The sequence below is a fragment of the Pseudoliparis swirei genome, chromosome 12, assembly GCF_029220125.1.
Source record: "Pseudoliparis swirei isolate HS2019 ecotype Mariana Trench chromosome 12, NWPU_hadal_v1, whole genome shotgun sequence".
Lineage (NCBI taxonomy): Eukaryota > Metazoa > Chordata > Actinopteri > Perciformes > Liparidae > Pseudoliparis > Pseudoliparis swirei.
This window is the reverse complement of record NC_079399.1, coordinates 20,734,391-20,761,055: the sequence shown is the minus strand read 5'-3', so window position 1 is coordinate 20,761,055 and position 26,665 is coordinate 20,734,391. Positions and strand designations below refer to the sequence as shown.

Genomic DNA, 26,665 nt, shown 5'->3' with positions numbered 1-26,665 from the left:
AGGTGTTGGTGATGGTGACCAACCCAAAACAAGTCTGCTCCAGTTTGCCTCACAATGCGCCCGGCTGATTCATTTCTACCCCTCCCAGACATAAGAATAATTGGTTAACGCCACTTTTCATCAGCACAGAGCCGAAGACTCGTCGGACCCGATGTGCGATTTCGCGACGAAGGGCGTCGCCCATTTGTAGAGGAGGAAGCGGAGAAGTTTCTCTCAGAGATCTTCTTTCTTGAGGAAGTTGAAGCCAAATGGGCTGTACTTGATCCAATAACCCTACAACACTGATGCTCCCAATGAGATCTTTGTGTGTGTGTGTGTGTGTGTGTGTGTGTGTGTGTGTGTGTGTGTTTGCATTCGTTCCATACCAGTGTCACAGAGCTGAAACAGCACTTTAACAATCTGCAGCCTGTTTCTCTACATTCCATTGCTGGCTTGTCACTCTGAGGAATGGGCCAGCAATCACAAGGCGTCAATTGTTGGTGTAATTAACGGAGAGGAGCACAGCGGCGTCACCTGTGCTGATTGAGTTTGGACGCGGGTGGCCTCAAGGAGTTATTCGCTGCATATCCGATACCCCCAGTTTGTTTGCTCGTGAGTTTTACGCCGACGATGTAATCCTTCACTTTGCCAACGCCGTTGGACCTTTCAGAGGAGGACCATGGCTGCAGCAGGGATGGGTCGGCGTTTTCATCCCCGAGGGTGGGCATCAGGCACGTGCACAGACATTTTGGGGGGCAGGTGCTCAAACCAAAAAAAAGGGCACCCAATGCTAAAAAAAAATTCTGACAGAGTTGAAGCATGAGCAGCAATACACTGATGATGCAATACATCCTCGACCTGCGTCTCCTCTGGCAGCATCAGACCGCTAGCTTACATTTTCTTTATGAATAAAGATGAATTATTATATAGCAACAACAGTACAAGCATTCTGATTGGCTAATGGTCGTCATGCCAGCCACGTATTGCCCTCCTCGCTGGTCTGATACAGATCCGTATTGCCCTCTGACGTCATTTTCAAAATGAGCGATATTGATAGACATCAACAACCAAGAGCAGTGGTCCTCAAGCTCCGGCCCACAGGCCGGATACGGCCCGCCCCGCCTCCACATTTGGCCCGGCCCTCTGAACAAGAGAGGCCTTATGATTTTTTTTTCAGTCTGGCCACGCAAATCCTAGACTAGCCCATTAAATAGAACGTAATAAGAATTCTCTCTCTCTTTTCTCTCTCTCCTCTCCTCTCTCTTCTCTCTCCCTCTTTCTCTTTTCTCTCTCTCTCTTCTCTCTCTCCCTCTCTCTTCTCTCTCTTCTCTCTCTCTCTCTTCTTTCTCTTCTCTCTCTCCCTCTCTCTATTCTCTAAACATAACTAACGTCAGTAAACAGCTGGACGAGGCTTTGAAATCACAGTTTAAAAAAAAAAAAATGTAGGAAACGTCGGACCAGTTGTGACGTCATGTTTTCAGCAGCGTAATGTTGTGGTTGATCACAAAACAACGTCAGGGGACAAACACCGTCATTACTTGTGTGTCTGGTGCTGCGGGTCAGAGGAGAAGGAGGTGCACCCGTTTGGTGGCGCGAGGAGACCTGCGCGGAGGAGGAAGTGGAGGAGGAGGAGGAGGGAGGAGCGCGGCGGGGGGAGGGAGAGGAGGGGGGGCTCGTGAGCGCCGCGGACAGGGTTGCCAGGTCTGTGTGACAAAACCAGCCCAATGGCCAATTAAAACCAGCCCAAAAACCAGCCCAATATCAGAACTCAAAATATGCCCGTGCCAAACCATATACACTGCTGTTAAAGTCCATGTCCAGTACCGCTGCTAACCATGTTGGTGTCCTAAGCATAACTCCTTCATGATGGGGGGGGAGCTCTGCGGCGCGCGAGACGGAGATCGGAGTCGTGTTAACGCGACACGTAGAGACAGAATGACATGCTGCTGTAGAGACGACCAACAACAGACGGATTGGAAGCTCATTCTGCACATGCGTTAAATGCGTTAACAAAATTTAACTAATTAATCCTGTAATTTAATCATAACGCGTTAACGCGTTATTTTTCACAGCACTAATATATATATATGGTTCTTTGAAATAAGTTTTTTTTAGGGCACTTATAAGCTAGATAGCTTCAGCCTCGACCCTTTCGGTCAGCCACTTTCTTCTTTTGTTGAATTCTGATTGTTGTATATTTTGCTGATCGAAATAAACTAAACTAAACTAAACTAAAATAAACTAAACTAAACTAAGGGGTTAAAAGGGCCCCATTTGTGAATCCCACAGAACCAAACCCACCCCGGGATGGGGTGTAGGAGTAATCACACAAGGTGATTCTCGCCAAACCGTCCCACCCCGTTGGGGAGGTCGGCGATTCATAATCATACTCGCCTATGAATCGCTCCTCCCGTGTAGGCGATTCTGAATCGCCTATCGCCCACCTCTCCTGTGAGATTCACAAATCCCTGCTGCTTTGCTGGAAATCACTTCTACTTACAGACTCTGGTTCGGGGCTCCGTGACGTCACTAGCACCAAAGCGCTTAGATGTCACGTGACAATGTTTCCATGGTGACGGACAAGGTCGCGGAGATCGAAGGCACTGCGCGGATGTGTTGGCGTGTACGTGCTGATCTGGAGTCAGTTTGGTAGGATTTGGGTATAAATAAATTATTTCATTTAAAATATGGATTTTTATTTAAAGATATTCATGTAATTTGCATGCAAAATAGGTCTACCCGAACCAGCGGACAAAAAATTCAACCCGCGGCAACAATTCAAAAGTAGCCCAATTCCGCGGGAAAACCGCGGACCTGGCAACACTGGCCGCGGAGCATGTCGGGGCGAAATTCTCACAAGAACTCAAATAAATGCCCCGCCGGATGATAAAACACATTTGGGGGCACTTGATGACAGAGAGAGTAACTTTTATTATTAAATACGGATGAATAAATAAAAAAATCTCCAGCAAAAAGGGCACTTTACTCATCCAGGGCAAAGGAGCTGGTGCTTGAGCACCACTAGGGCTCTATCTGTGCACGTGCCTGGTGGGCATCGTCTGAGAGTAGCACACGACTATAAGGGGCCGGTAGAAAATAATCAATGGTTAATGCAAGGTAGCATTTTTTGGGAGACGTCCTTCGAGAGGGACTAGATCAAGTCCCAACTGAGAGAAATCTTGATCAAGTCCAGATTGGTCTTGATCAAGTCCAGGTTGGTCTCGATCAAGTCAAGATTGGTCTTGATCAAGTCAAGATTGGTCTTTATCAAGTCAAGATTGGTCTTGATCAAGTCAAGATTGGTCTTTATCAAGTCAAGATTGGTCTTGATCAAGTCCAGATTTGTCTTGATCGAGTCCAGATTGGTCTTGATCAAGTCAAGATTGGTCTTTATCGAGTCAAGATTGGTCTTGATCGAGTCAAGATGTGTCTTAATCAAGTCAAAATTGGTCTTACTCTTGATCAAGTCAAGATGTGTCTTGATCAAGTCAAAATTGGTCTTTATCAAGTCAAGATTTGGCTTGATTGAGTCCAGATTTGTCTTTATCGAGTCAAGATTGGTCTTGATCAAGTCAAGATTTGTCTCACCAAAGCCAGAATAATACTGCACTGGATTATCATGCTGGGCCCGTAAAGCAGGACAGGATGGTGCTGACGGCAGAACTATAGGCACCAGGATGTTGTGAAGGATATAAACTCATAAAGAGGGGGCAACAGGTGGCAGACGGACATCGTCTCAAAGGTCTTGAGCCGTCATTCAAACCCACATATGTTGATACGACTGTCTGCACCTTCGTCCCCATAGCGCTGCATCATCGTAGCACCGAATAGCCTCTCATTCTATTCTTTGTCATCCACAGGAAAACAATCAACGCCTACGACATGAAAGGCGGCGCAACGGTAAACGTTTCTCATCTTCCTCTCCCTCTCTTTCTCTCTCTCTCTCTCTCTGTGTTTCCACTTCTTTCTCCGCCGGCCCGTCGCCAAAGAACTTGGAGGACAGTAGAGTCTGTGCTACTGAAAGCCACTTCTGGCCTCATTAGATTCACACGATGCGAACCCATAGGGACTAATGTCTAATTATGTGACACATTAGAAAGAACATTTTCAGGCGAATAAGACTGCGTCATGGCCATTATATCCTGAATATGATTAATATTGGCTTGTGATTACGATACTTCGATGCACTTCTAAAAGTTATCCGTCCTGAAAACCCCCAGCTCAATGTGGCCAACTATTTAAGAGTATAAGGAGCAGTCGCCGCTATAGCGAGAAAGTCCTCACCACTGACAGCCTCAGGCCTCACTCTGAAGCCACGACCCACGAATATGACCATCATCCAAGTAAACAACCAGGCAGGTAGCCCATCCAATCATGTGGCCTAAGTGAAATAACTGGACGGGATCATTTCAGTCCTGCACTGGATTCATTTCTCTCGTTTTTACGGCGTTAAAATTACGCAATATGATGCCACCCAACGCGATCTGAGGCGTTGTCTAACTCACTCAGTGCGTTTACATGATGGTATAATTCGAATCTTGCTTTAGTCGGACTATGCTATCTTTTGGGTCATCTGCTATTATCCCAATATATATGGCAGTGAGTAATTCGAATCATTGGCCTTTGAAAGCATGTCATATCCGATACGATAGGAGGCGCTGTTTTCATTACAACTCGTGGTGATACAGCCATTTCCGCTTGACCTCTTCACCACTACCAACAACAACCAACAACAACAACATCAACATTTCGAGAAAGAACCATGAACTTTAGTATGTTCAACTCCTTCAATACATTAAGCATCAATTCTGTCTGCTCTTCGGTCCAGAAATGTGTGGTGGCTCTTGTGTTCTCCAGAGCGTTGTTTGTTTGTTTTCTGCCGGCCAGGCTCCCGGCAGTGACAACTTATCGTCTCTTTCGACTTCCGGGTCACGACATGGGAGGGAGGGGGAGGAGGGCGTCGGGATCTCAAGCATGCGCAAAGACGCAAAGTCCAGTTCCTAATCCAATTCACCGTTACATGCCGCGATAGTCGAATTATCAACCGGATCGGATCGAGTTATCCAGGGGTGTTAATCGGATCGTAGTCGGACCGCACATAGTCGAACAAAGGTGTTTACATGAAACGGATAATTCGATTTCAGTCCGACTAAGCCAGTTATTCGAATGCATGTAAACACGGTCAGTATCGATAGCATGAGCTCAGAGGAACCAACTGGTGAGGCACAAAGGGCCAAACCACCAGATCGGTGTCTGATGAGTCACCAGAAACCAATGTAAAGCTACAAATCGTATAGCGCCTCATCTTGAGGCCGGGTGTGGAACATCCCGCTCGGTGACACAAAGAGTCCCAGGTTGACACCTGAAACTCTCTGATGTGCTGCCTTCCTCGACTTGAGGGAGCCACACCTGAAACAATTACGGGAGTGGCACGAGGAAACGGTTGTCATGGCCAATCTGCGATGACAACAATGTCATTGTCGGCGTCTATAATTCTGTTGTTTTCATGTGTGGGTGCAATGCGTCACTTTGAGAGTTTGATATGTAGAACCACACATCACGCCTAGAGGCCTCGCTTCCAGACTTTATGCTAAGCTACGCTACCCGACAGCTTCATATTTAACCTATTTACACAAACCAAGCCCCCATTAAAGATTTCTTCCTTTTTTCCTCGTGAAAGGGTTTTTCCTATTCTTTTGGGAGTGTTTCCTGATCCGATGTGAGGTCAAAGGTCAGGGATGTCGTATGTGTACAGATTGTAAAGCCCTCAGAGAGTAATTTGTAATTTTTGATATTGGGCTATACAAAATAAACTGAATTGAATTGAACCTTTTCTTTTCCGTCACTTTGACAGACCGACGGAGCAGGAAAATCCAACGGGACGACTTCAGGAGGAGCTACCGGTGAGTTCTTCGTGGATGTCAAACAAAATGTTGAATCAAAGTTTCCTCACGTCACTACTGTTTTTTTTCTTCTTCTTTTCCAGACCCGGGAGGCTGGAGGGACCATAAAAGCATGCCTCCCAGCACGCTACCGAAACCCGCTGCTCTGTCCGGCTAACCAACCAGTTACAGTCCTGAACACTAACACACACACGCACACACATACACACAAAAAAAATTATATCCCAATTTCTAAGGCAGAAAGCAGGAAAGCTGTTTTTTTCCAACCTTGATATTGTCCCAAATGGACAGATGGATGGAAAACCGAGAAGGGCCGGTTCCTCTGCCAGCTCGTCTGGATACATTCGCCCTTTGCTCACGTCCCTCATTCATGGATTCTGAATTCTTCTGAGAAGAACTTTTCTTCTAAATACTTTCTGTCTTTAGCTTTATGAGAGTTTGTATTCTTTTTTTTTCTTTCTTTTAACTTTTTTGTTGTTGTTAGATTCTAAAATAGCCATGGAGCTGGCAGAAACCTTCAACTTCAGCATAAGTCGTGTTTACTGATCAGTTCCACAGTTTTTGGGGGGAACAATATGCTTATTGACTTTCTTTCTGAGTGTTTTAGAGAAGATCGATACCCCTCTCATATGAGTCTGTTAAATACGAAGCTGCAGCTAATCTCCCCATCTCCAGTCTGTATGCTAAGCTAAGATAACAGTGCTAGCAGGTTTCAGATACTGTTGGGAAATCGATGGAAACCAGGGGCTGAGACAGGGAAACCAATGCATCCACAACTGTTGGCTCACGGGATTGGTAATATAGGGATGTGTGTCAATAAATTGTGACTTTTGGTGAGCATTTGTTCAAAACCTTACGTTTGTATTCCTTCTTATTGGGCTTCTTTTTATTATTATATAAGTGCTTCTGACGTGGGCGCAGGTTGAGTCGCCGCCATACTCATACCTTCATTGACATCTGACGCCCGTGATACTCGTGGGTCTGTTCGTCCCGGACACAAAGACAGTCTAGGAGGCCATCCTCGTCCTTCCTCGGAGAGATGGGAGTGGCGCCCGAGCTTTTAAAAGTGAACCAAAGGTCAAAAGCTCACAGTAGGGTGGAGCTGTCCTTCTTGTCGTACCAGTTTGTCGTGCCTGCAAATATTGAGCTCCTGAACTGTCCTAACAAAGCCTACCTAAGTGACACTGATGTCCCCGAGTCTGCCTCCCTTGCAACTGGACATTCCAAACCCTGTTTTCTCAGCATTCTTCAACAATGTTAAAGTCCAAATTGAAATAAATAAATGTGTTTGATTGATTAATATAAAGTGTTTGGCATCTTTAAAACGGGCTTATGCTGCATGTCCCTGAATTTCCCTCTGGCTCCGCCATGAGGTTGACACAGAGTTGTTTTTTAGTGAATTATTTCAATTATTGGATGGATAGAAGTCAAACTTAGTAGCCCACATATGTTCATGCTTTCCAGATGATTGACATATGTGGTTTTGATTGAAATTCATGGTTTAATGTGTCCAACGGGCTTCTTATATCATGAAAACCGATGACATTCCCATCAGGAACAGCTGTACTTTGTCTTAAAAGTAGGGCTGTCAGCGTTAACGTGTTAATCTATGCGATTAATTTGGCCGCGTTAACGCACTAAAATATTTTAACGCAACTTTGTTTACTTCCGGTGTGCGTTGAAGTTTTTACACTGTTTCCGTTTTTAAAACGATTATTTCTCCGCGAAAATAAGGAGCAGAAATCAGTTTAAACTCGTGGATGAATCAGTCGGGTTTCCTCCTGCTCCTCCTTCCTCCCGTCTCCCCCTCTGATACACAGAGGAACGGAGGGGCGACGTGTCGGGTGACGCGGCGCGGAAAGAACTCGTCACACGAAACTTTCAACGTGATTGGTCAATCCGTTTGTCTGTCAACATTTTGCGAAAAAAACAACCAATGAACACTCAGTAAATCACAAAGGACCTCCCACCACAGGTGAGGCTCATTAGCAGCCTGTCAGTCAGAGAACCAGAGAACACGACGCGAGGACAAATGTGCCTCATATAGAGCTGAGATTGTTCTGGAATGTTTGATGTATAACACGTGGGTATGTGTCACATGCAAACGCCTTTAAAAGGTACATTTACATTTTTTTGTAAAATGGAGAAAATGCCCCCAGCCTCCAGAGGGTTAACGTGACATATGTGAATGTCAGTCAGTTACCAAGGCCACTGGTTCTGCTGTTGTTCAATGTTAAAGATGACAGGACCAATGGGGTCTCAATATACTTCTTTTTTTTTACTAATCTGGATGTTTCACTGAAGAAACAATTTATCATCCACGATATTAAATACCTCGCTGGCACTTTATAGGTAGGAACCTCTTTGAAAACACAGCTCTGTGTGAAGTTTTGTCTTTAAAAAGAAAAAGAAAAAACTTTTAATCGCGATTAATCGCGATTCATGAATTTCAAAATGTGCGATTAATTAGTTCATTTTTAAAAATCGATTGACAGCCCTACTTAAAAGTGCTACATTGCACATGTTAGCATGCTAAACTAAGATGGTGGACATGGTCAGCACGTTAGTGATGTCATCTAGTTTCAACTGCGTGGTACGACTCCACTCCCTTGGAACCGTTCTTTTTTGGGGGGGTTTTAACATTAGCATATATTGTGGGTAGTACCTGCTAAGTGGTACTGTTTTTTTTGTTTTAGGGGTGGAATTTAAAAAACTGCAGACCACTGATTGGTCAGAGAGAATCCCACTAGGATCGCTGACATCCGGCACAAACACGCCATTTTTTCAAAGAGCTGAGCGACGCTCGAAACTTTTCTTCATTCCTTCACACCCAAAACGTCGGCCCCCAAAACCACGAAAAAGCAGGTCACGGGCGGAGAGGATCTCACGGTGTGGCGCCATGGCGATCAGCATAGAATCCCGCCTTCGTTGAGAGAAGGCGCCATTATTTCTGATGGAAGATATCTAGAATGGTACTTCACCTGAACTGGAGGCAACACTGCCACCGTAAACCGACACCTGTCCGCTAACCACTACTTTCAAAATCATTAAACCTCTTGTACGATGGCGTACGTGGCAATGTCTTATCAAAACTCCCGCTGTGAACAATCGCTGTTGCCAGAAGGCCCGACGGAAGCTAACACGGTGTCATTAATGTATGAAAAATATTCTGTCAAGTTTATTAATCATATTGGGACTATGATTGGGTTATTTCTCTCTCTCTCTCTCTCTCTCTCTCTCTCTCTCTCTCTGACCGTGTCGATGCTCAGACCCTAAAATCTCTGCTGACTGGATGTCTGGTGGAGAGCGTTGCAGACAGCTGGCACTAATCCGGTCCCTTGGACACACACACACATACACACACACACACACACACACACACACATACATACATTGGAAACACACATGCAAATTGTGTTTGATCTCCATGCAGGCATTTACTCATGTGATGTTGTGTGGGGGGGGGGTGGGGGGTGATATGCACCGTATATATATGGCGTGGTGTCAGCAGTTTTTAGTAGTTTTGAGCTACTGGATTAAAACTGCTCATGATGCATTAAAAGGGTTTTTATCACTCATCTGTGTTATAATATAGTTATTCCACTGCATCAGATTAGTAGCGGCATCACCCCTGCACATATTCCTTCATATGTATATCACTATTATGGTATTTCTATCGGCTTTCTATGAGACTCTGTGGTAGTTGTGTGCTATATTTGATCCATGTTGGTATTATATATATATTGGGAATAATGTTCTGCATATTATTTGCAGTATCTTCATAAATATATAGAGAAATTGTGTGAGGAAAAAAAAACCGTGCTGAACTCGTTCTCTGTCATTTCGATGCATTTCATGTCGACATGTTGCATTTTGCACATTTTAATTTGTCATTTAATTGAATGCATAAAGCTCGAAGACAACACATATGTGTAACTGCATAAGACCGCCAGAGAACCGGCCCGTGAGGACGCTGTCTGCCGCCGCTGCTGCTCCGGTAACCCCTCACCTACATCATCCTTTTGTGCAAAGCCCGCCGATGCTCGGTGTCTCCGCGCTCTGGCCCAGCTGCCACCAGCGCGCCGACATTGGTTCGCCGAACACACACACGTATTGCGCGTATCCGGCCGACCAACCCCCTCCTCTCCCCTCCTCTCCTCTCCTCTCCCCGCCCCCCTCCCGACCGCCCCGGACAGACTGGAGAAGCCGGCGAGCAGCGGGACAACCGAGCCGAGCCGAGCAAGCGACGAACCGGCCGCTGCAGCTCCGCGACGGGACGGACGAGGACCGAGGTTCTCCGCCGAGCGAGTAAGAGCCGGAGAAATAATATTATTATTAGTATTTGTATGCAGCGGATATGTCTGCAGCGAGGCACCGTAGGAAATGTTGTTTTCCTTCAGCGGGTGAGCGGGGGAGGAGGAGGAGGAGGGAGGAGGAGGAGGGGGCTCCTGATCTCAATCTGCGTTGCCGGGTAGAGATCAGTGTTGTTGCCGGCGGAATGGTTACACTCTGCCTTATATATTGAAGTTACTGTCGCAAAAGAGCCCCACAAACACCGCGGGGAGAGCCGGGAAGAAAAACACACACGACGTGCTGTTTGGGAACGTGTGAATGGCGTCATTTAAAAAGCTCCGTCCGCGCGTGCAACAATAACACACGTGATTGTAATGGTGTTATGTGTAACGGTGTAATAAATATTAAAAAATGCGTGTATACGCTCTTATTATGCGTCGCTTTTGCATCCGCCGAATTAGTGGGAGGGGTGACGTTATTATTGTGTGTGTGTGTGTGCGTGCTTGTGTGTGTTTATGTGTTAATCTTACACAACAACCGCTATATTTTCCTCCCTGCGGTTCTATCTCCTCCTTCTGTTGCATGATGGGTAGTGGGTGTATATATATTTAACCGTCCTGTGTTTTGATTATTTCTTCTGGCCCTCAAATGCGCGCTGGTTTTCGGCGGCAGTCCCCCGGTCCGGCTCGTGGTCCCCACGGCGAAACTCGTGTCCGCACACGTTGTCAGAAAGGAGGTGTGTGCCTGAAACACAGAGCTCGGCCAATCAGCGGCGGCCCCGCCTCCCGGACTCGGCCACTTGTTTACTACTGAAGCCCGATGCTGATTGGTCGAAAAACGTGTTGGGAGGGAGAGAGCGAGTGAAGCGGGCTTTGCGCTGCGTTCACGTACACGGGGGAAAAAATGGGAGAGTTGAGTACTCTCGTTGAAAACACTGCGACGATGGTTTTAACGGGAGGTAAACAACGTAAGAACGCGCAGGAAGTGCTGTTTACACAGTTCACGTTGTGACACAGTCACGTGATTTAAACACGTCACAGGGTGAGGATCGTTTATGCGCAGCTGTTAAACAGTTTAACGTCATGTTTTGTGTTTTTTTCTATTTGTATGTGTTTGAATCGTACTATTCATGTACTATATGTATGTGAAGTGAACATATTAAAACAAACAGATAATCATGGTAATTTTCATCACTGAAACTAAACATCATTTTGTTATTATAATAATAATAATTATTGTCTGTTAGTAGCAAGTTGGCAAAGCCTCCAATTTAGAGCAACATCTCCAAATGGTGTACACATTAAAAAAATATTTAAAACGGGAGAAAAAAAGCCTCATCTCTGAAAAACCAAAACTATTTGGCATCTTTGACACTTTTTTATTACAACGTATTTATTGTAGCGTGAGCTCAAATGTGCATTATGACTCGGTTTATGTCCCATCCGTTATATGTGGTTTGATTATGAATCGGTTGTTCAGACTCTTCAGAAAACTGACAGCCTTAAATGGACATAAAACATGGATCATGGATGGTAAATACTAAAAAACAAATACAGTTTTGAGCCACTCAGCCGTTTCATCAGCATTATTCCCACGTGCCCTGAATGCAGCATTACCCCCATTTTACCACTATGGGCGTTAGGTCACAGTGAATGGACCCAGACTTCAGATCATGTCTGAGGATGGCATACTTTATCAGAATATGCAACAAACCTAAACAGCAAGATGTGGCTCCGCCCCCAAAGCTGTGCTACCTTCAAATCCCCTGCGGCCTTTTTGCTCTACAGATCCAACACTAGTGGGTGTTTGCCAATACTCATTTGTCACCGTTAGATCATCAACATAGTTCTTCATCAGAGAAGGCCCAGCATGTATCATCTGGCTCTGCGTTCACTCTGAGCACGCTCTTCCTGTTTGGAAATGACCTTTGACCTTCCCCGCAGAAGGTGTTCAAACGTTAAAAATGAATACGAAGTTGATCTAAGCCAGTGGTTCTCAAACTGTGGGGCGCCACCCTCAATTGGGGCGCCGAGGTATTACAGGTGGGGGACGGGGGGCAGTGCGGAGAACTTCACATATTAAAAAAGTATGTGTAAATATTTACGTTACGGTTACGGCGTTAACAGGTTAGCTTGCGCATGCGCGATCGCGACGTCACAGATGGGTCGCAGACCATGGCAGGGAAAAGGAAGGGCCTCACATGAGTTGTTATTGTTGAGTTATGTAATATTAGTGAATATTCTGTGTTTTCTTTTCTTTTTTATTGTACATCAACTTTTTTTTATTCCCCAAAGTTTTTTTTTCTTGTCAATTTACGGAAAAAATCTACGAAATTCAGCATCTAGAGAGTCTCTCCAAATGTGCAATGGACACAGTGGCATACTCAGAGAAGCTCTACATGTGCCCTGAACTACACAAGGTTGTGATGCTATCAGCGTGGTCAATTTCTTAAAAACAAGGTCCCTGAAAGCACCACTGTGTTCACTCTGTGAGGAGACGGACGCCGGTGGCTCACGAGGAAACGTGTTGTCTTTGAGCTCAGAGACTTTACACATCCGTCATGATGACATTTCATATAGGACAATATCATTACAAATGTACACATATTATTCTGCAAAGAGGAGGTGGACTCCATTTAGCATTTATTTTATCTTTAATATATATGTTTATTTATAAAGCATGTGTAGTTCTTTGTTTGTTTTTTACTTGTGATTTTATATGTATTTTATTATATTTTAATGTTTTGTACTATCTGGACCTTGAGTCTGTCATAAAAGTTTGATTGACTTGAGTACCCGAACAGAACAGAAGTGCAATGCCATTTAATTGCACTGCCGTGGTAACATTTGACGACCTCGTGACCTCATCTCGTCCGCAGCGAGGTGTGACCCCCTAACCGTGTGCAGCAGCGCCGTGGCAGCTATGGGGCCTGAGGACAGAGGCGGAGCCGGCGCCGGGCCCGACACACAGCGGACTCTGGTGAGTGGGCGGCGACGGCGACTCGCGGCCCAGCCCACGCTTCTCATCCACTCGGTCATCTGCTCCCGTTGCTTTGCTGACCAGGAGCTCTTCGTGTCGTTACCTCTCACCTAAGATGTGCGCGCGGGTGGAGAAAGCGTTCGCGGAGAGCCGGCATCGCAAGAGCGCGGCGTCGGGCGAGCGGCGGCAGAGGGAGGCCGAGGAGCGCGGCTGGAGCAACCCGGCCGCTCCCTCGAGAACCCCGACGGCGCACCTCGGCGACGCGTCGGCGACCCGGGACGCCCCGTACTGGTGAGGGGTGGAGAGGCGATGGTGTGTGCGACGGGGCTGGACCTCGTCACACACGCGGGAATCTAAAGGAGTGTGTGTGTGTGTGTGTCCAGTTTACGCAGCCCAGAGTCGGTGGAGATGGACGAGATCATGGCGGCCATGGTTCTGACCAGTCTGTCCTGCAGCCCCGTAATCCAGAGTCCTCCACGGATGGACCCCAGAGCAGGTCTCTCTCTCTCTCTCTCCCTCTCTCTCTCTCCCTCTCTCTCTCTCTCTCTCTCTCTCTCTCCCTCTCTCTCTCTCCTCTCTCTCTCTCCTCTCTCTCTCTCTCTCCTCTCTCTCTCTCTCTCTCTCTCTCTCTCTCTCTCTCTCCCTCTCCCTCCCTCTCTCTCTCTCTCCCTCTCTCTCTCTCTCTCTCTCTCTCCCCCTCTCCCTCTCTCTCTCTCCCTCTCTCTCTCTCTCTCTCTCTCTCCCTCCCTCTCTCTCCCTCTCTCTCTCTCTCTTTCTGAGGAGGCCTTATTATTAAGGGCTTCTTAGTGGTCACTGATGACTCCATCAATGTAAAACAAAAAATTAACGCTTCATAGATCATTTAGAGAAGACAAATATTGGGTTGCCAGGTTGGTTATCCTCCTGTATTTGATGTTAAAACACGTATCCATGTTAAGAAAGTGTTATTAATAGTGCTGTGAAAAATAACGTGTTAACTCAGTTAATCCAATTACAGGTTTAACTAGTTTTTTTTTTTTAACGCATTTAACGCATGCGCAGAATGAGCTTCCAATCTGTCTGTTGTTGGTCGTTGGGACGAAAAAAAAGTCACTTGTAAAATGAGCTTCCAATACACCACTTCAATCTGAACTCTGTCCGCTCTCATGCAGACGGTCTGTTCATCGGTAATGATCCGTCCGCAGGTTCACCTCCGGAAACCTTGTTACGACTTTTGCTTCCTGTAGATCAGGGTCTCAACACGTCGATCGCGACCTGCCAGTCGATCGCGGCGTAGTGTCGGTAGATCGCATGACATTAAAAAGATTGGCCCGCCCCCTGACATGTTCTCTAGAGAACGTCTTTGTTCTTTTATTAAACTAAACGTCTGTTGTTGATCGTATCTCCACAGCAGCATGTCATTTCTGTCTCTTCGCGTTGCGTTAACACTTATCGATCTCCGTCTCGCGCCACAGAGCTCCGTGCGCGCATCGGGACCGAGCAAAAAAAGTCACTTGTCAATCTGTCCACCTTTAGATTGTATCATGGTGGAGTTAATGGTTGACAAACAAGAGAAAATGCTCTGTTTAACCCTCCTGTTACCTTTACATTTACGAACATATTTTACCCTCGGGGTCAATTTGACCCCAGCAATTAAAACCTCCAGAAAATTATTAGAATTAATATTGCTTCCCAAGTTTAAGTGTGAGGTACTTTATGTTTGTTTGTTGACTACCTAAATAGCCCTTTAAATAAATAAAAAGTTGATATTTCTGATATGTTTGACACAGTGAAAAACAGCCTGGGGTCAAATTGACCCCAAAGAACACCGACATTAAACATTGAATGGGGTCAAATTGACCCGAAAGGTAACAGGAGGGTTAAACATTCTGTTTAGGATGAAGATGTATTAATGTTCCATATGGAAGAAAACTGCTAAATAACTGCTGAGTTGCAGCACCATTGTATAGAAGAATGTATAAATGTATATATCCGTCTTTTGTCATAAATCTCTATGTTCTCACAAAATATACCGAGAATATCGGTAATATGTGATTAATCATGATTAATCCACAAAAACCTGTGATTAACCCGATTTAAAAATTTAATCGTTTCACAGCCCTAGTTATTAATGACTTGTGATTGATCTTTAACAAAGATTAGAACAACTTATAAAGACTTTGCTAAAGCATGTGTGCTCTGTTAGTAAAGCAAGATTTCAAAAGATAACCAAAAGCAACGGGAACGAATAATATAGAAACACGCAGGACTAATATAGGAGCTCCTACTGGGTCTACTTTCCCGTACAAAAACATTGATTTAAGTCGTATTAAAAGTAAAAAATAGATTACTTGTTGCTATTTTTTTTGAAGAGCCAACATCTTTACAGTGTCGAGAGGTCATTTGGGTAACGGACTTCCTGCTTTCCAGCTGGCCCGTCTTCCTCCGCCGACATGGAGTGCGGTGGCAGCGGCGGCTGCGGCGGCGAGCTCTCCGACAGCGGCAGCAGCGGCTACTGGAGCTGGGACCGTGGCAACGTGAGTCCCGCCCCCTCGACGTCCATCACAGAGATGGACAGCAGCCCCGACGAAGGCCTGCAAATGGAACTGGAGCAGGGGGAGGAGCTCGGTGCCAAAAAGTCAAAGGTGAGGGTCACAGCGGCGGCGGCCTCGGAACCGGCCGAGGAAGTGTGTGATGGAAGACTCGTGTCTTTCCGTGCGTCACGCCTTGATTCCCTGCCTCCCGTCTCTCTCAGAGCTCTTTCAGAGGTGTGTACAGGTGTCTGTGGCCCAGCTGTGGGAAGGTGCTCACGTCTTCAGTGGGAATAAAGAGACACATCCGAGTGCTGCATCTGGGGTGAGTTGGACTCAGGCGTCAGTCGGTGTGAGCGTCCTCGTTACAGACGGACACGGCTCGGAACGACTCGATCGTGCTGCTGCGGCAATACCTTTATATATACAGGAACATTATTCTAAGGGACTGGAGGAACATTTGAATGTTTTTTTCAAGCGGTCTGAATAGTAAGACTAAAATAACTACTAAACTGCTGCAATGTTTCGGCTACACCTCAACACCATGAACCATGCCATGGCCAACAGGAAAGATGATTTTTGCAGAAAATGCTTAAAAATATATAAAGTGCTAAAAAAAAGGAATATATATAATTTAGTATTTCTTTATTTAAAATTAAATTAAGAAATACTAATATATATATATATATTAGTATTTCTTTATTTAAAATAAAATAAAGAAATATTAAAATATATATATATATTTTATATATATATATATTTGTATTTCTTTCTTTAAAATAAAATGAAGAAATACTAATATACATACCTGCAAACTTGTCACCTTTCGGTGAAATTCACCGTTTTGAACTCAAAATAGGTCATCCACGTGAATCGTGGAGATCCGAAGAGTTTTTTGGGGGGGGGGGGGGGGGGGGGTGTCACCTGGCCCGCTGCCGTTGAGATTGCAGTGAGACGCGGAGAAAAGTGTGAAGTGGTGCCCTTCGCAATAAAACATCTTTGATGGGATGTGTCGCGTCTCGGCCAATCAGCGTTCAGATGTCCACAGCGTTTGGGGGTTCAGGTTAGCTTGAATGTTAGCCGCTACATCTGCTGCTGTCACGCTGCACGGTGTAGCGATGCTAACAAAGTACCCGTACGTTAAACACGATGTGATTTAGCATATCTTTAGTATCGATACTTCATTAAGAGAGCAATTAGAGCTCACGCGCTGCTCCGTGTCGAGCTGTCTGCGCACACTGCGCTGCGCAGCGCTCACAGCGAGAGAAGTGGCGCAGCTTTAGAGACCGACTTCGGCTTAACAAATAAAAAGATGCCAGAAGTGAAATGTGTGTCTGTAAAGTTGTGTAACTCTACAGCTGCTCATCCTGATGAACTCGGTATCATCTGGTCAGAGACTAACGGCCTCATAGTGTATAATCAATGCTATGATGGAACCATGTAGTTTCATTCATATCTGGCTGTATTAATACTAATATTACTGTCATTTGTTAAGTGTTGAAAAAGTGAACCATACAGATGTTTTATTTATTACTATTATAGATAAATATACCAGTCTCGTATTTATGGTACCATATTGTTTTTATGGTATTGTATTGAATTCTGGTATTGGGTATTGTAGCAGGCCTGAGGCCGCCACCCGTGGGTTTCCCCCCCCAGCACCAAGGATCCGCCAGACAGCAAGACGTTATGTTCAAAGACATGTTTTATTCCGCACACACGACACCGAGCAGACCGCAAATCACGTGCCTCTGCTCACCTCTCCCTCTCCACTCTCAAGTGGGAGCTTTTATAAGGGCGGCCTCGGCTGCTGACTGATTGCCAATCACCAGCAGCCGAGGCCAAATCAGACACAGCTGCCACACTCCCCACCACTCGATTTAGGCCGGGGCTCCATCCGCCTAGTTTACCCCTCCCCCATGAGAGCTTGGGCGGAGGAGGGGCTCTGGGGGACCGGGCTCGGGAGGAGGGGGCTCTGTGGGACCGGGCTCAGGACGTGGGGGCTCTGGGGTCGACTGGGATGGGAGGACGGGGAGCTGAAGCCAGCCGAGATGGGGACGGGGCAGGGGTAACAGGCGCCGCCGACGGGCCCCGGGGATCAGGGGTTGGTAGCGGCGTCGGGTCCTGGGGAACCAGGGTCGGCCTTCCGCCGACGGCTCCTGGACCTCGGGGGTCAGCAGCTCCGACGGCTCGGAGGTCGGCAGCTCCGACGAGTCCTGGGGCTCTGGGGTCGGCAGCTCCGACGGGTCCTGGGGCTCGGAGGTCGGCAGCTCCGACGGGTCCTGGACCTCGGGGTTCGGCAGCTCCGACGGCTCCTGGACCTCGGAGGTCGGCAGCTCCGACGGATCCTGGATCTCGGGGTTCGACGGCATCTCCGACGGGTCCTGGACCTCGGGAGTCGGCAGCTCCGACGGGTCCTGGACCTCGGAGGTCGGCAGCTCCGACGGGTCCTGGGCCTCGGAGGTCGGCAGCTCCGACGAGTCCTGGACCTCGGGGGTCGGCAGCTCCGATGGCTCCTGGGCCTCGGAGGTCGGCAGCTCCGACGGGTACTGGGGCTCTGGAGTCGGCAGCTCCGACAGGTCCCGGACCTCGGGGGTCGGCAGCTCCGACGGCTCGGGGGTCGGCTGCGGCGACGGGTCACGGGGAACGGGAGTCTGCCACAGCGCCGGCGGGTTTCGGAGGGTTCCGAGGAACAGGCGGCTCTCCTCCGCCTGTGCCCGCCCCATCTCCTCTATCCGGGCCAGTATCTGGCCCAAGCTGCTCATCAGCTCTTCCTCCTGGTCTGGCTCCATCCCTTTCAGGCACTGGGTCCTCGGGGGCCCCACGTTGGGCTCCAATGTAGCAGGCCTGAGGCCGCCACCCGTGGGTTTCCCCCCCCAGCACCAAGGATCCGCCAGACAGCAAGACGTTATGTTCAAAGACATGTTTTATTCCGCACACACGACACCGAGCAGACCGCAAATCACGTGCCTCTGCTCACCTCTTCCCCTCCACTCTCAAGTGGGAGCTTTTATAAGGGCGGCCTCGGCTGCTGACTGATTGCCAATCACCAGCAGCCGAGGCCAAATCAGACACAGCTGCCACAGGTATCATGATATCTATGGCAGGTATGTAATATGTATAGAAGTTATAATATGAGTATCGTGACAAACAGGTAGAGACAGAACAGATTCAGGGAAAAGTCCATGAGGACTGTTCAGGCAAAAAAAAGGAAGTTGGTTCATGAATGACTTTAACCATATTATATATAATGACAATGTGTATTTGTTATTACTATCATTATAGGGCTGAGTCAGAGCGGAGGACCTTTTGTTCTTAAACTGTTTATTATCACAATTTAGATTTGTGGTCAGAACAATAAAATGACTGTAGTTGTGGTTCTAAAAGCTTTGAGGCTTCAAACAACGTGGATGTGGTGTGGTGACAACAACAAAAAAGAAAGTCACCTGCACCCCCCGTTGTCACCTTTTTCACCCCTCATGAGTTTGCAGGTATGAATATATATGTTATATATATTTGATACATAATATATATATATTTATTATATTTTTTAGCACTTTATTTTTTAATTGGCTGAAAATAAATATATTTTATATTTGGGTTGGGCAAAAATACTCACTTACCTGCTGGTAATTATTGTTCAGTCTCCTAACTTTGAGAAAATCTTTTCAACAAATGTTCTCAAATGTTGAATGTCTCTGATTGAAGATGTGTTCATCGGTTTAGGTATGAGTGAACAAGATTACAAACGAAGTACATGACAGTGTTGTTTATTATTTGTTAATATAGAGGTAGATATCCCAGTGTCACATCCCCTCAGTCTGCGGTCAGGTGTTCAGGTCGTGGAAGAGCTCTGACTCTGTTACAGGAAGCGTTGTTTTCTCTGGGCCACAGCGAGGGCTGCGTTCAGTAAAGGTCCAAACCAACAGCTCACACTTGTTACCCTGCATGTCTGCTGGTCCGTCCCCCCACAGCAGCGGGTCAGATCAGTCCCAGAGAGAAGAGGACTTCTACTACACCAGGATCTCCTGTGAGACCGTGGACACCAGCTCCGCTCCGGGTCCGGCTCCAGCTCCGGTTCTGGTTCCGGCTCCAGCTCCAGCTCCAGCTCTGGCTCCTTCCCAGCAGGCCCTGAGCCAGGCCACGTCCTCCCATCTCAGCTGGGCCTCCTGCGGTTCCCCTCCACCCTCTGGGCTCCAGATCCCGCCAGCTCACAGACCCAGGTCCAACTCCAGCTCCGGGGCCGGTCCGAACCGGCCCAGTCCGCTCAGCCAGTCGGCCCCCAGCAGCTTCTGGCAGATCCACTCAGAGCATCTCTATCAGGTGGGTGGTTTCTGACTGGGATGGCTGTCAACGACAGTCCATGTTTCTTAACAATATTTTAGATAGATAGATATATACTTTATTAATCCCCAAGGGGAAATTTGTCGTGACAGTAGCAGCACCAATGAACCAAACACACAAGAATAACAAAATAAAAACACAAAATATAAGAAACAGGGATGAAAGATATAGAAGTATACAAAGTAAAATAAAAGTAAAATACAAAACAAAACAAAATATATTTGTACATATACAACACACATGCATACACAACACACAACACCAATGACAAATCAAATACAAAAATATTAAATTAAATTATTATTTTGGAACACTGAGTGTATTTGGAGATTTTTTGAAACCCCCTTTCTCTCGCAGAGATAGAACACGTTAGCGTAGCTTAGCATAGAGACTGGAGACAAAAGCCATTTAGCAGCTGGAGCCGCGTTGTCATCATGAGGCCAGCCGCACAGGAAACAGTCCCACGCACACGAACCCACCTAACACCACAACATGTGATGGTTCTATTTTTTAACTTCCGTTTTTTGTGTGTAAACATAACCTATAAATCAGTGAGCTACAGAGGAACTCGTCACATGTAGCAAAGAGCTTTTTAAAATTTAATTTCCTTCTCGTATGACTGAGCAGATGATTGATTAGTGCAGTGTCGGCGCTTAACCAGCCGCAAATAATGTAATTAGTCCCACTTTGAATGTGAATATTCCAATGCACCATTAATGTCTAAAAGCTGTTTGCAGGTGGATATTTATTATCCGAGAAGACACTCAATCCCTCCGGCGACAGAGGTTTTCTTTGAGGTCACATTGACGTCCCTGTTTCAGCGTTGACATTTGAAACCGATCACTAACTTCAATAAATATTTACTAACTTCAATAAATAATTTTTTACTTCTCAGAGTTCTTCTCCCGGCAAGCGAGCAGGCACGGCTCCGAGAGAGCCTTAAAAAAAGGAGATGTCAGCATGAATTATTAAATGTCAGACGGGGAGGTGGCGTGCAAATACAGGGAGTTCACGCTGCGAGCGTCGCAGTTTCCTCTAGCCCAAAATTCAGTCGTGGAAATCGGGCCGCGAACGGAAACGGAGGTAGATGTGTGCAGATTCGTCTTTATACTTCTGCCGCTAAACATCTCAAAAAGGACATTCTCTGAATGTCTGTGCAGCGGTGTTGTTGTTTCATCGGTCCTCTTTCCCCTACTCTACCCCATCTGACGAGCCAATGAGCGGCCGCTTTGTTTACGCATCACGAAGCAGCTCATTTAGCCGGTGACCCGCATTTACCCTGCGCCGCCGAGTCTGTAAATGGATGCTTTGTGACAGTGAGAGGGTAAGCTGTCTCCCCTCCAGGAGACGAGCCTCTCACCAGCCCGTAAGAGGCCGAAAACAGTCTCCCAGTGTGGCTGTGAACAGCAGGTTTCGGACCCGATGGACACTTTGGATGCCAAACCCGCCGAACACGTGTAGTCACGGGGACTCATTGGGGGAGTGAGGTGAACGCAGGGTTGCCAGGTCTGTGTGACAAAACCAGCCCAATGGCCAATCAAAACCAGCCCAAAAACCAGCCCAATATCAGAACTCAAAATATGCTTGTGCCAAACCATATACACTGCTTTTAAAGTCCATGTCCATGTGTGTACGTGCTGATCTGGAGTCAGTTTGGTCGGATTTGGGTATAAATAAATTATTTCATTTAAAATATGGATTTTTATTTAAAGATATTCACGTATTTAGCATGCAAAATGGGCAACACGCTCCAAGAGAAATCCCAGGACATGGGATAACGGTTAGGAATGTGTGTGTGTGTGTGTTAGTTTGTGGAAGCCAACGGTGCCTCGTAGGCTTCCTTTGTGTTATAATGAAGGCAAAATGGTTTCTGCGTCTGCTCGCGGTGTGATATCGAGTCATATCAACTAATAAGTGGCCAGATAATCAATGTTTTTTGTCCACTAACAACATTTTTATTTTTAGTATGGAATATATATCAGGCAGTTTATGGTCCTGCAGTCATACTCTTATCTTGAACTCATCTGGGGGGGTGTTTCAATTAAAGTGGTTCATCTTGAACCAATCCACAGGGACAGAGGACCTCTTCATATCTGGAACCCGAAAACAATCAACAAGCATGGTTCACAGAGTGTGTGAGTGCTTGATGGTGGGCGTTCCCTTTGAAAAAGAACATGCTTTAAACCTTAAATTAGTATTTTTCCAAAAAGGGTTCTTTGGAAGAAACAAACCCGCAGTCTTACAAAGAACCCTTGGGTTCTGGGTAGAACTTCAACCCATCAGGTAGAACCTTTTAGAACCCTTATTTCTCAGATGAATCATGTGTCGCCTCCTCTCTTCTACTCCATCCAGGCATGTAGCCCCGTCCAAGTATCTGTGGCCTCCAGGAGCCCCGGCTGCCAAGGTTTGACCCCCTCCACCACCGTCTCTGGCCACAGCAACACTCCGGTGGGTCTTCGGTCCCAATTTGCTTGGATCCAGTTGATTGTGTAGCAACAGATGCATTAAATGACCTCGTGTGTCTCTTTAGGTGGTCAAACCTCGCTGTCGGTCCGTGAGTGTCGGGGAACAGTGGCTCCAGCAGAACCGGCTGCAGCCCATCAGCGTGTCTCCGTCCCGCACTCACTGCTCCTTCAGGTGAGGCGTTGTTCACACCCTTGTGTTTTCCTACCCTGGGACATTACGCTATTTCCTATTTACTTATTTAACGTCTGGCTAGTTAGCTAGCTAAACGTACTAATTGCCTTCGCATTGAAAATGCGGAAGGTTATGTTTCGATCGCCGTGTATTTATTTATTTATATGCGTGTTATTCGCAGAACTCAAAAAGTATTGAACCGAATCGCATGAAATTTGGTGGGATGATTGTTTATTATCCGGGGACCAGTTGATTAGATGTTGGGATCGATCGGGTCAAAGGTCAAGGTCAAAGGTCATGAACAGGTCAAAATGTTCTTGAATCGCATGTAATTTGGTGGGATGATTGGTTATTATCCGGGGACCAGTTGATTAGATGTTGGGATCGATCGGGTCAAAGGTCAAGGTCAAAGGTCATGAACAGGTCAAAATGTTCTTGAATCGCATGAAATTTGGTGGGATGATTGGTTATTATCCGGGGACCATTTGATTAGATTTTGGGATCGATCGGGTCAAAGGTCAAGGTCAAGGTCATGGAAAGGTCAAACTCTTTTTTTTTTACCATAGCACGATACATTTTTGTCCAATTGGCATGCAAATAATGCCAAAATGTTCATAATTCAATGCCCAATCTTGTGATATGCGAAGGTATGCGCTCTACCGAGTGCCCATTCTAGTTCTCCCATGCTTTCATGCTATGCTGCCTACAGAAAATGAGATGAATAAAGTCGTCACTCATCCGGTGGTAGCCAAGTGTTTTCCTACGCTGTGACGTTACGCTGTTTTCTATTTACTCATTTAGCGGCTGACTAGTTAGCTAGCGAGTACTAGCTTATCACAGCACATTACTCATAGGCAATGACAGCACAGTAGGTTAGGAGTTGGCGGAACATGCTCGGAGAAATGAAATAACGGCGTCACATGCGAACATTAGCTAATTAGCTGTACATGTAAAATACGGCTGATAGGGAGGTCATTAGTTTCGCTGGTATAATTAAATTCAGTTTATTTTGTAAAGCCCAAAATCCCGAATTACAAATTTGCCTCAGAGGGATTTACAATCTGGACACATACAACTTCCCTGACCCAGGAAAAGCTCCCTAAAAAATCAAAATGAGAAAAAGTTAAGAGATCACCAATGGTATTGATAACATAATTATTTAATTATTTAAAGCAGCCAATCAGGTTTAGCTGAGTTGCATAACAGTATTAATCATTTTGATCATAGAATTCTGTATCAAAGGGATTCTTAATTAATCTGCAAATAATTTGTATCTAATCAATCAATAAATGACAATAATGAAAAATGTCCTTCACAGTGATGTCATCAAATGTCTTGTTTTGTCTGACGAACACTCGGAAATCTAAAGATAGGAAAGAAGGAGGGAATATTTGACACAATAATGAAAATAAAAAGTTATTGTGCTGCCAGCATCTGGCCACTATCTTTCACCTCCAGGTCGTCATTTAATCGCCCGTTCCCTTGCTGTCACATTTCCATGACATGGCTAGGAGAAGAAGAAAAAAATGTATTCAATCTTCTCTCCATTGTTATTTATTTGTTCTTTTCCCTCAGTCTGAGTATTATTTTATAGAGATTGCTCGCATCAAGCCAGTGCTTTCCTTTTTGCCCTCTCCCACTTTCTCATCCACATGATTTGTGCCTCTGCGTCTGCAGGAAAGGTCGCGGGGAGGCCAAGAAGTGCCGCAAGGTGTACGGAGTGGAGCGCAAGGACCAGTGGTGCACCGCCTGTCGCTGGAAAAAGGCCTGCCAGCGCTTCCCCGACTAAAGACTGTGGATGGAGAGAGAGAGAGTGTGAGAGAGACGTGGATGGATGAGTGATTTAAAAAAATAAAGAAAGACTTTTGTCAAAAAGAGGACATAAATCAGGGCCTGAGAGCCATCGAGAAAAACAACACTTCTGGCTTTGTTTTTAGCTTCCAGGCAACATCCATCCTAATCCTAACGCAAAGCTCTCTGCCCGGTTAAGTTTGGGTCCACGCTACTCTTCTCCTGACGTTAGCTCAAACCGCTCTAAATGGCGAATTTTGAAAAAACACAGTCACGTTTTGCTTCCTGATTGGCTTTCATCCGTCAAAGGCGTGTCCTTCCCTGATTTTCGTCACACGCGCAGCGCTTCATTTGTAAATCTGTCTTTTATTTCTGTCTGTGTTATTGCTGCGATGTCGGGGAAATCCAATCGTATTTACAACTATGAAAATCTTGCATGTTTGGCCTCAGTTTAGACTGTGGCAAACAAACGGTTAAAAGCACTGTTTATGTGACATGGGATGAGAGAAAGGAGGCCAATCTGTGTATAGATGCTTTAGAAACAGGAAGTCTTAAATATAGTTTACAGGTTTTGATTCTTTACAGTGCATGAATCTGAGGTATGAGTTTCCAGATAATTACAATTCCTCCTCCGCATTGTGGAGGTTGGTTTATGTTTTGGCAGCTTACCCGCTATGATCATATCTCTGAGTTACACTCGTTACCGTGTTGACTCTTTGCAGCTCTTTCGGTTCGTTTTCAGTTCTCTCGTATAATACAGCGCACTAGAAGCCGTGTTGAGTTCTGTCAATCATGCTTGGCTGTAATCACGCTTTCATTTTTTTTCTCGACTTGTAATGCCTGCGAGTCCCGGATCCTGGTATAGACCTGATCCAGTGCAAATCGAGCTTTCCGGTAGAAAACAGGAACGGCCTGCGCTTTGCAAAAACTCACCCGATCTGATGTGTTTTTCTTCCGCCACCTTGACCGCCATGTGTATGTCGCCACCTAGTGGCGAGGTTGCAGATTGCAACCAATGTAAACTCCTCTTCCCGCGTGCCAAATGTCTGGAACCACGATTTGGCCAAAGCAAACAGGTGTTTTGGTCTGTGCATTCGGTGCTACCCTGGGAAGAAGACCCCGCTCTGCACATCGAGATATATATTACGGCTCATTTTAAGGAGACAGAAACACATTGATTCTTATTTTTTCAGGTGATTTTTCCCGCTCCGCCAGTAGATCCTCCCGAGGTCAAAGCAAAGAACTCTCTGGTCCATCGCTGATCTTTTGAACTGCAGAGCAGACGGTCCACTTCCTGTTTGCACACCGGCATCGCGTACGCCTAGCGCGTGCCCAAGTCCATGAAGATGTGTGTGTTTTTTTGGGGGGCGTGTTGGTACGGACGGACGTCACTTCAAGAAACCGGTGCTAAAGCGTTCGTGTTCTCGGAGGTGTTAATGTGGAAGTAGCCTCGGCCTTTTTGTTACCTTTCCCTAAAGTAATGCAAAATGGACTTTTTTTCTGTATCTTTGTAACTTGAGAAGTGAAGTCCGCGACGGTGCTAACTGTTGACTGACTTTGACCATGTGATGTGCTAATACACCTACGATACTCTCCTACTTTATCCAAAGGTTCATATTTCATGTATGCCCCTTGTAGCTCGACTGTATTAGACTGCTACTTGGCTGTTTTCTTTATTCCAATCCTCTCTTCCAGTGGTTACGCAGTGGTTATGGTGTACATCATATTGTGTGCTTTGAGTTACGTACATGTATTTTATACCTTTTTTTTTATTGTCTTGTTCTGCCCGAGTATTGGGGCAGATTTATTATGTTTTCTCTTTTTGTTCATGTTTTTTGGCACTTTTTGTTGGAATATAAACTCACAAGAATAAGCTACATTTTGGTTCGACTCAACCAAGTTCCTATTTCCTTCCTGCCCGCGTGTTGACACACGACCAGTACGGAGTCATGGCAGCGTTAGAGGAATTAGTTTGTAATAGCAATAAATAAAAAAATCTGAAAAAAAGAGGAACTATCTTGTCAAACACAAATTAAAAAGCACTGAGAATTTGAACATTTTAGTTTTTTTCTTCTTCTGCATGACAGTCCACAAAAGAAATAGCAAACTGTTTTATTGTAGTTTTCTCTATACACATTTTTGTATGAATACTCAGAACAATGGTATAATGTCAGAAATGTGGTCAGAAATTTACACTGTATTCACAAATTCCATTTTTTTTAGTGTGTT

At 45.9% G+C, this 26,665-nt stretch overlaps 1 protein-coding gene across 1 annotated transcript; it reads left to right on the top strand.

The window, feature by feature from the left end:
• Nucleotides 1-10,080: 10,080 nt before the first annotated feature.
• Nucleotides 10,081-26,491, top strand: znf395b (zinc finger protein 395b). Its single transcript, XM_056428426.1, has 10 exons — nt 10,081-10,190; nt 13,054-13,154; nt 13,270-13,445; nt 13,538-13,650; nt 15,564-15,778; nt 15,889-15,989; nt 19,639-19,987; nt 22,361-22,456; nt 22,539-22,645; nt 24,323-26,491. The coding sequence occupies exons 2-10, from the start codon at nt 13,098-13,100 to the stop codon at nt 24,432-24,434; spliced, it is 1,326 nt and encodes a 441-aa protein (XP_056284401.1). The 5' UTR covers nt 10,081-10,190; nt 13,054-13,097; the 3' UTR covers nt 24,435-26,491.
• Nucleotides 26,492-26,665: the final 174 nt, after the last annotated feature.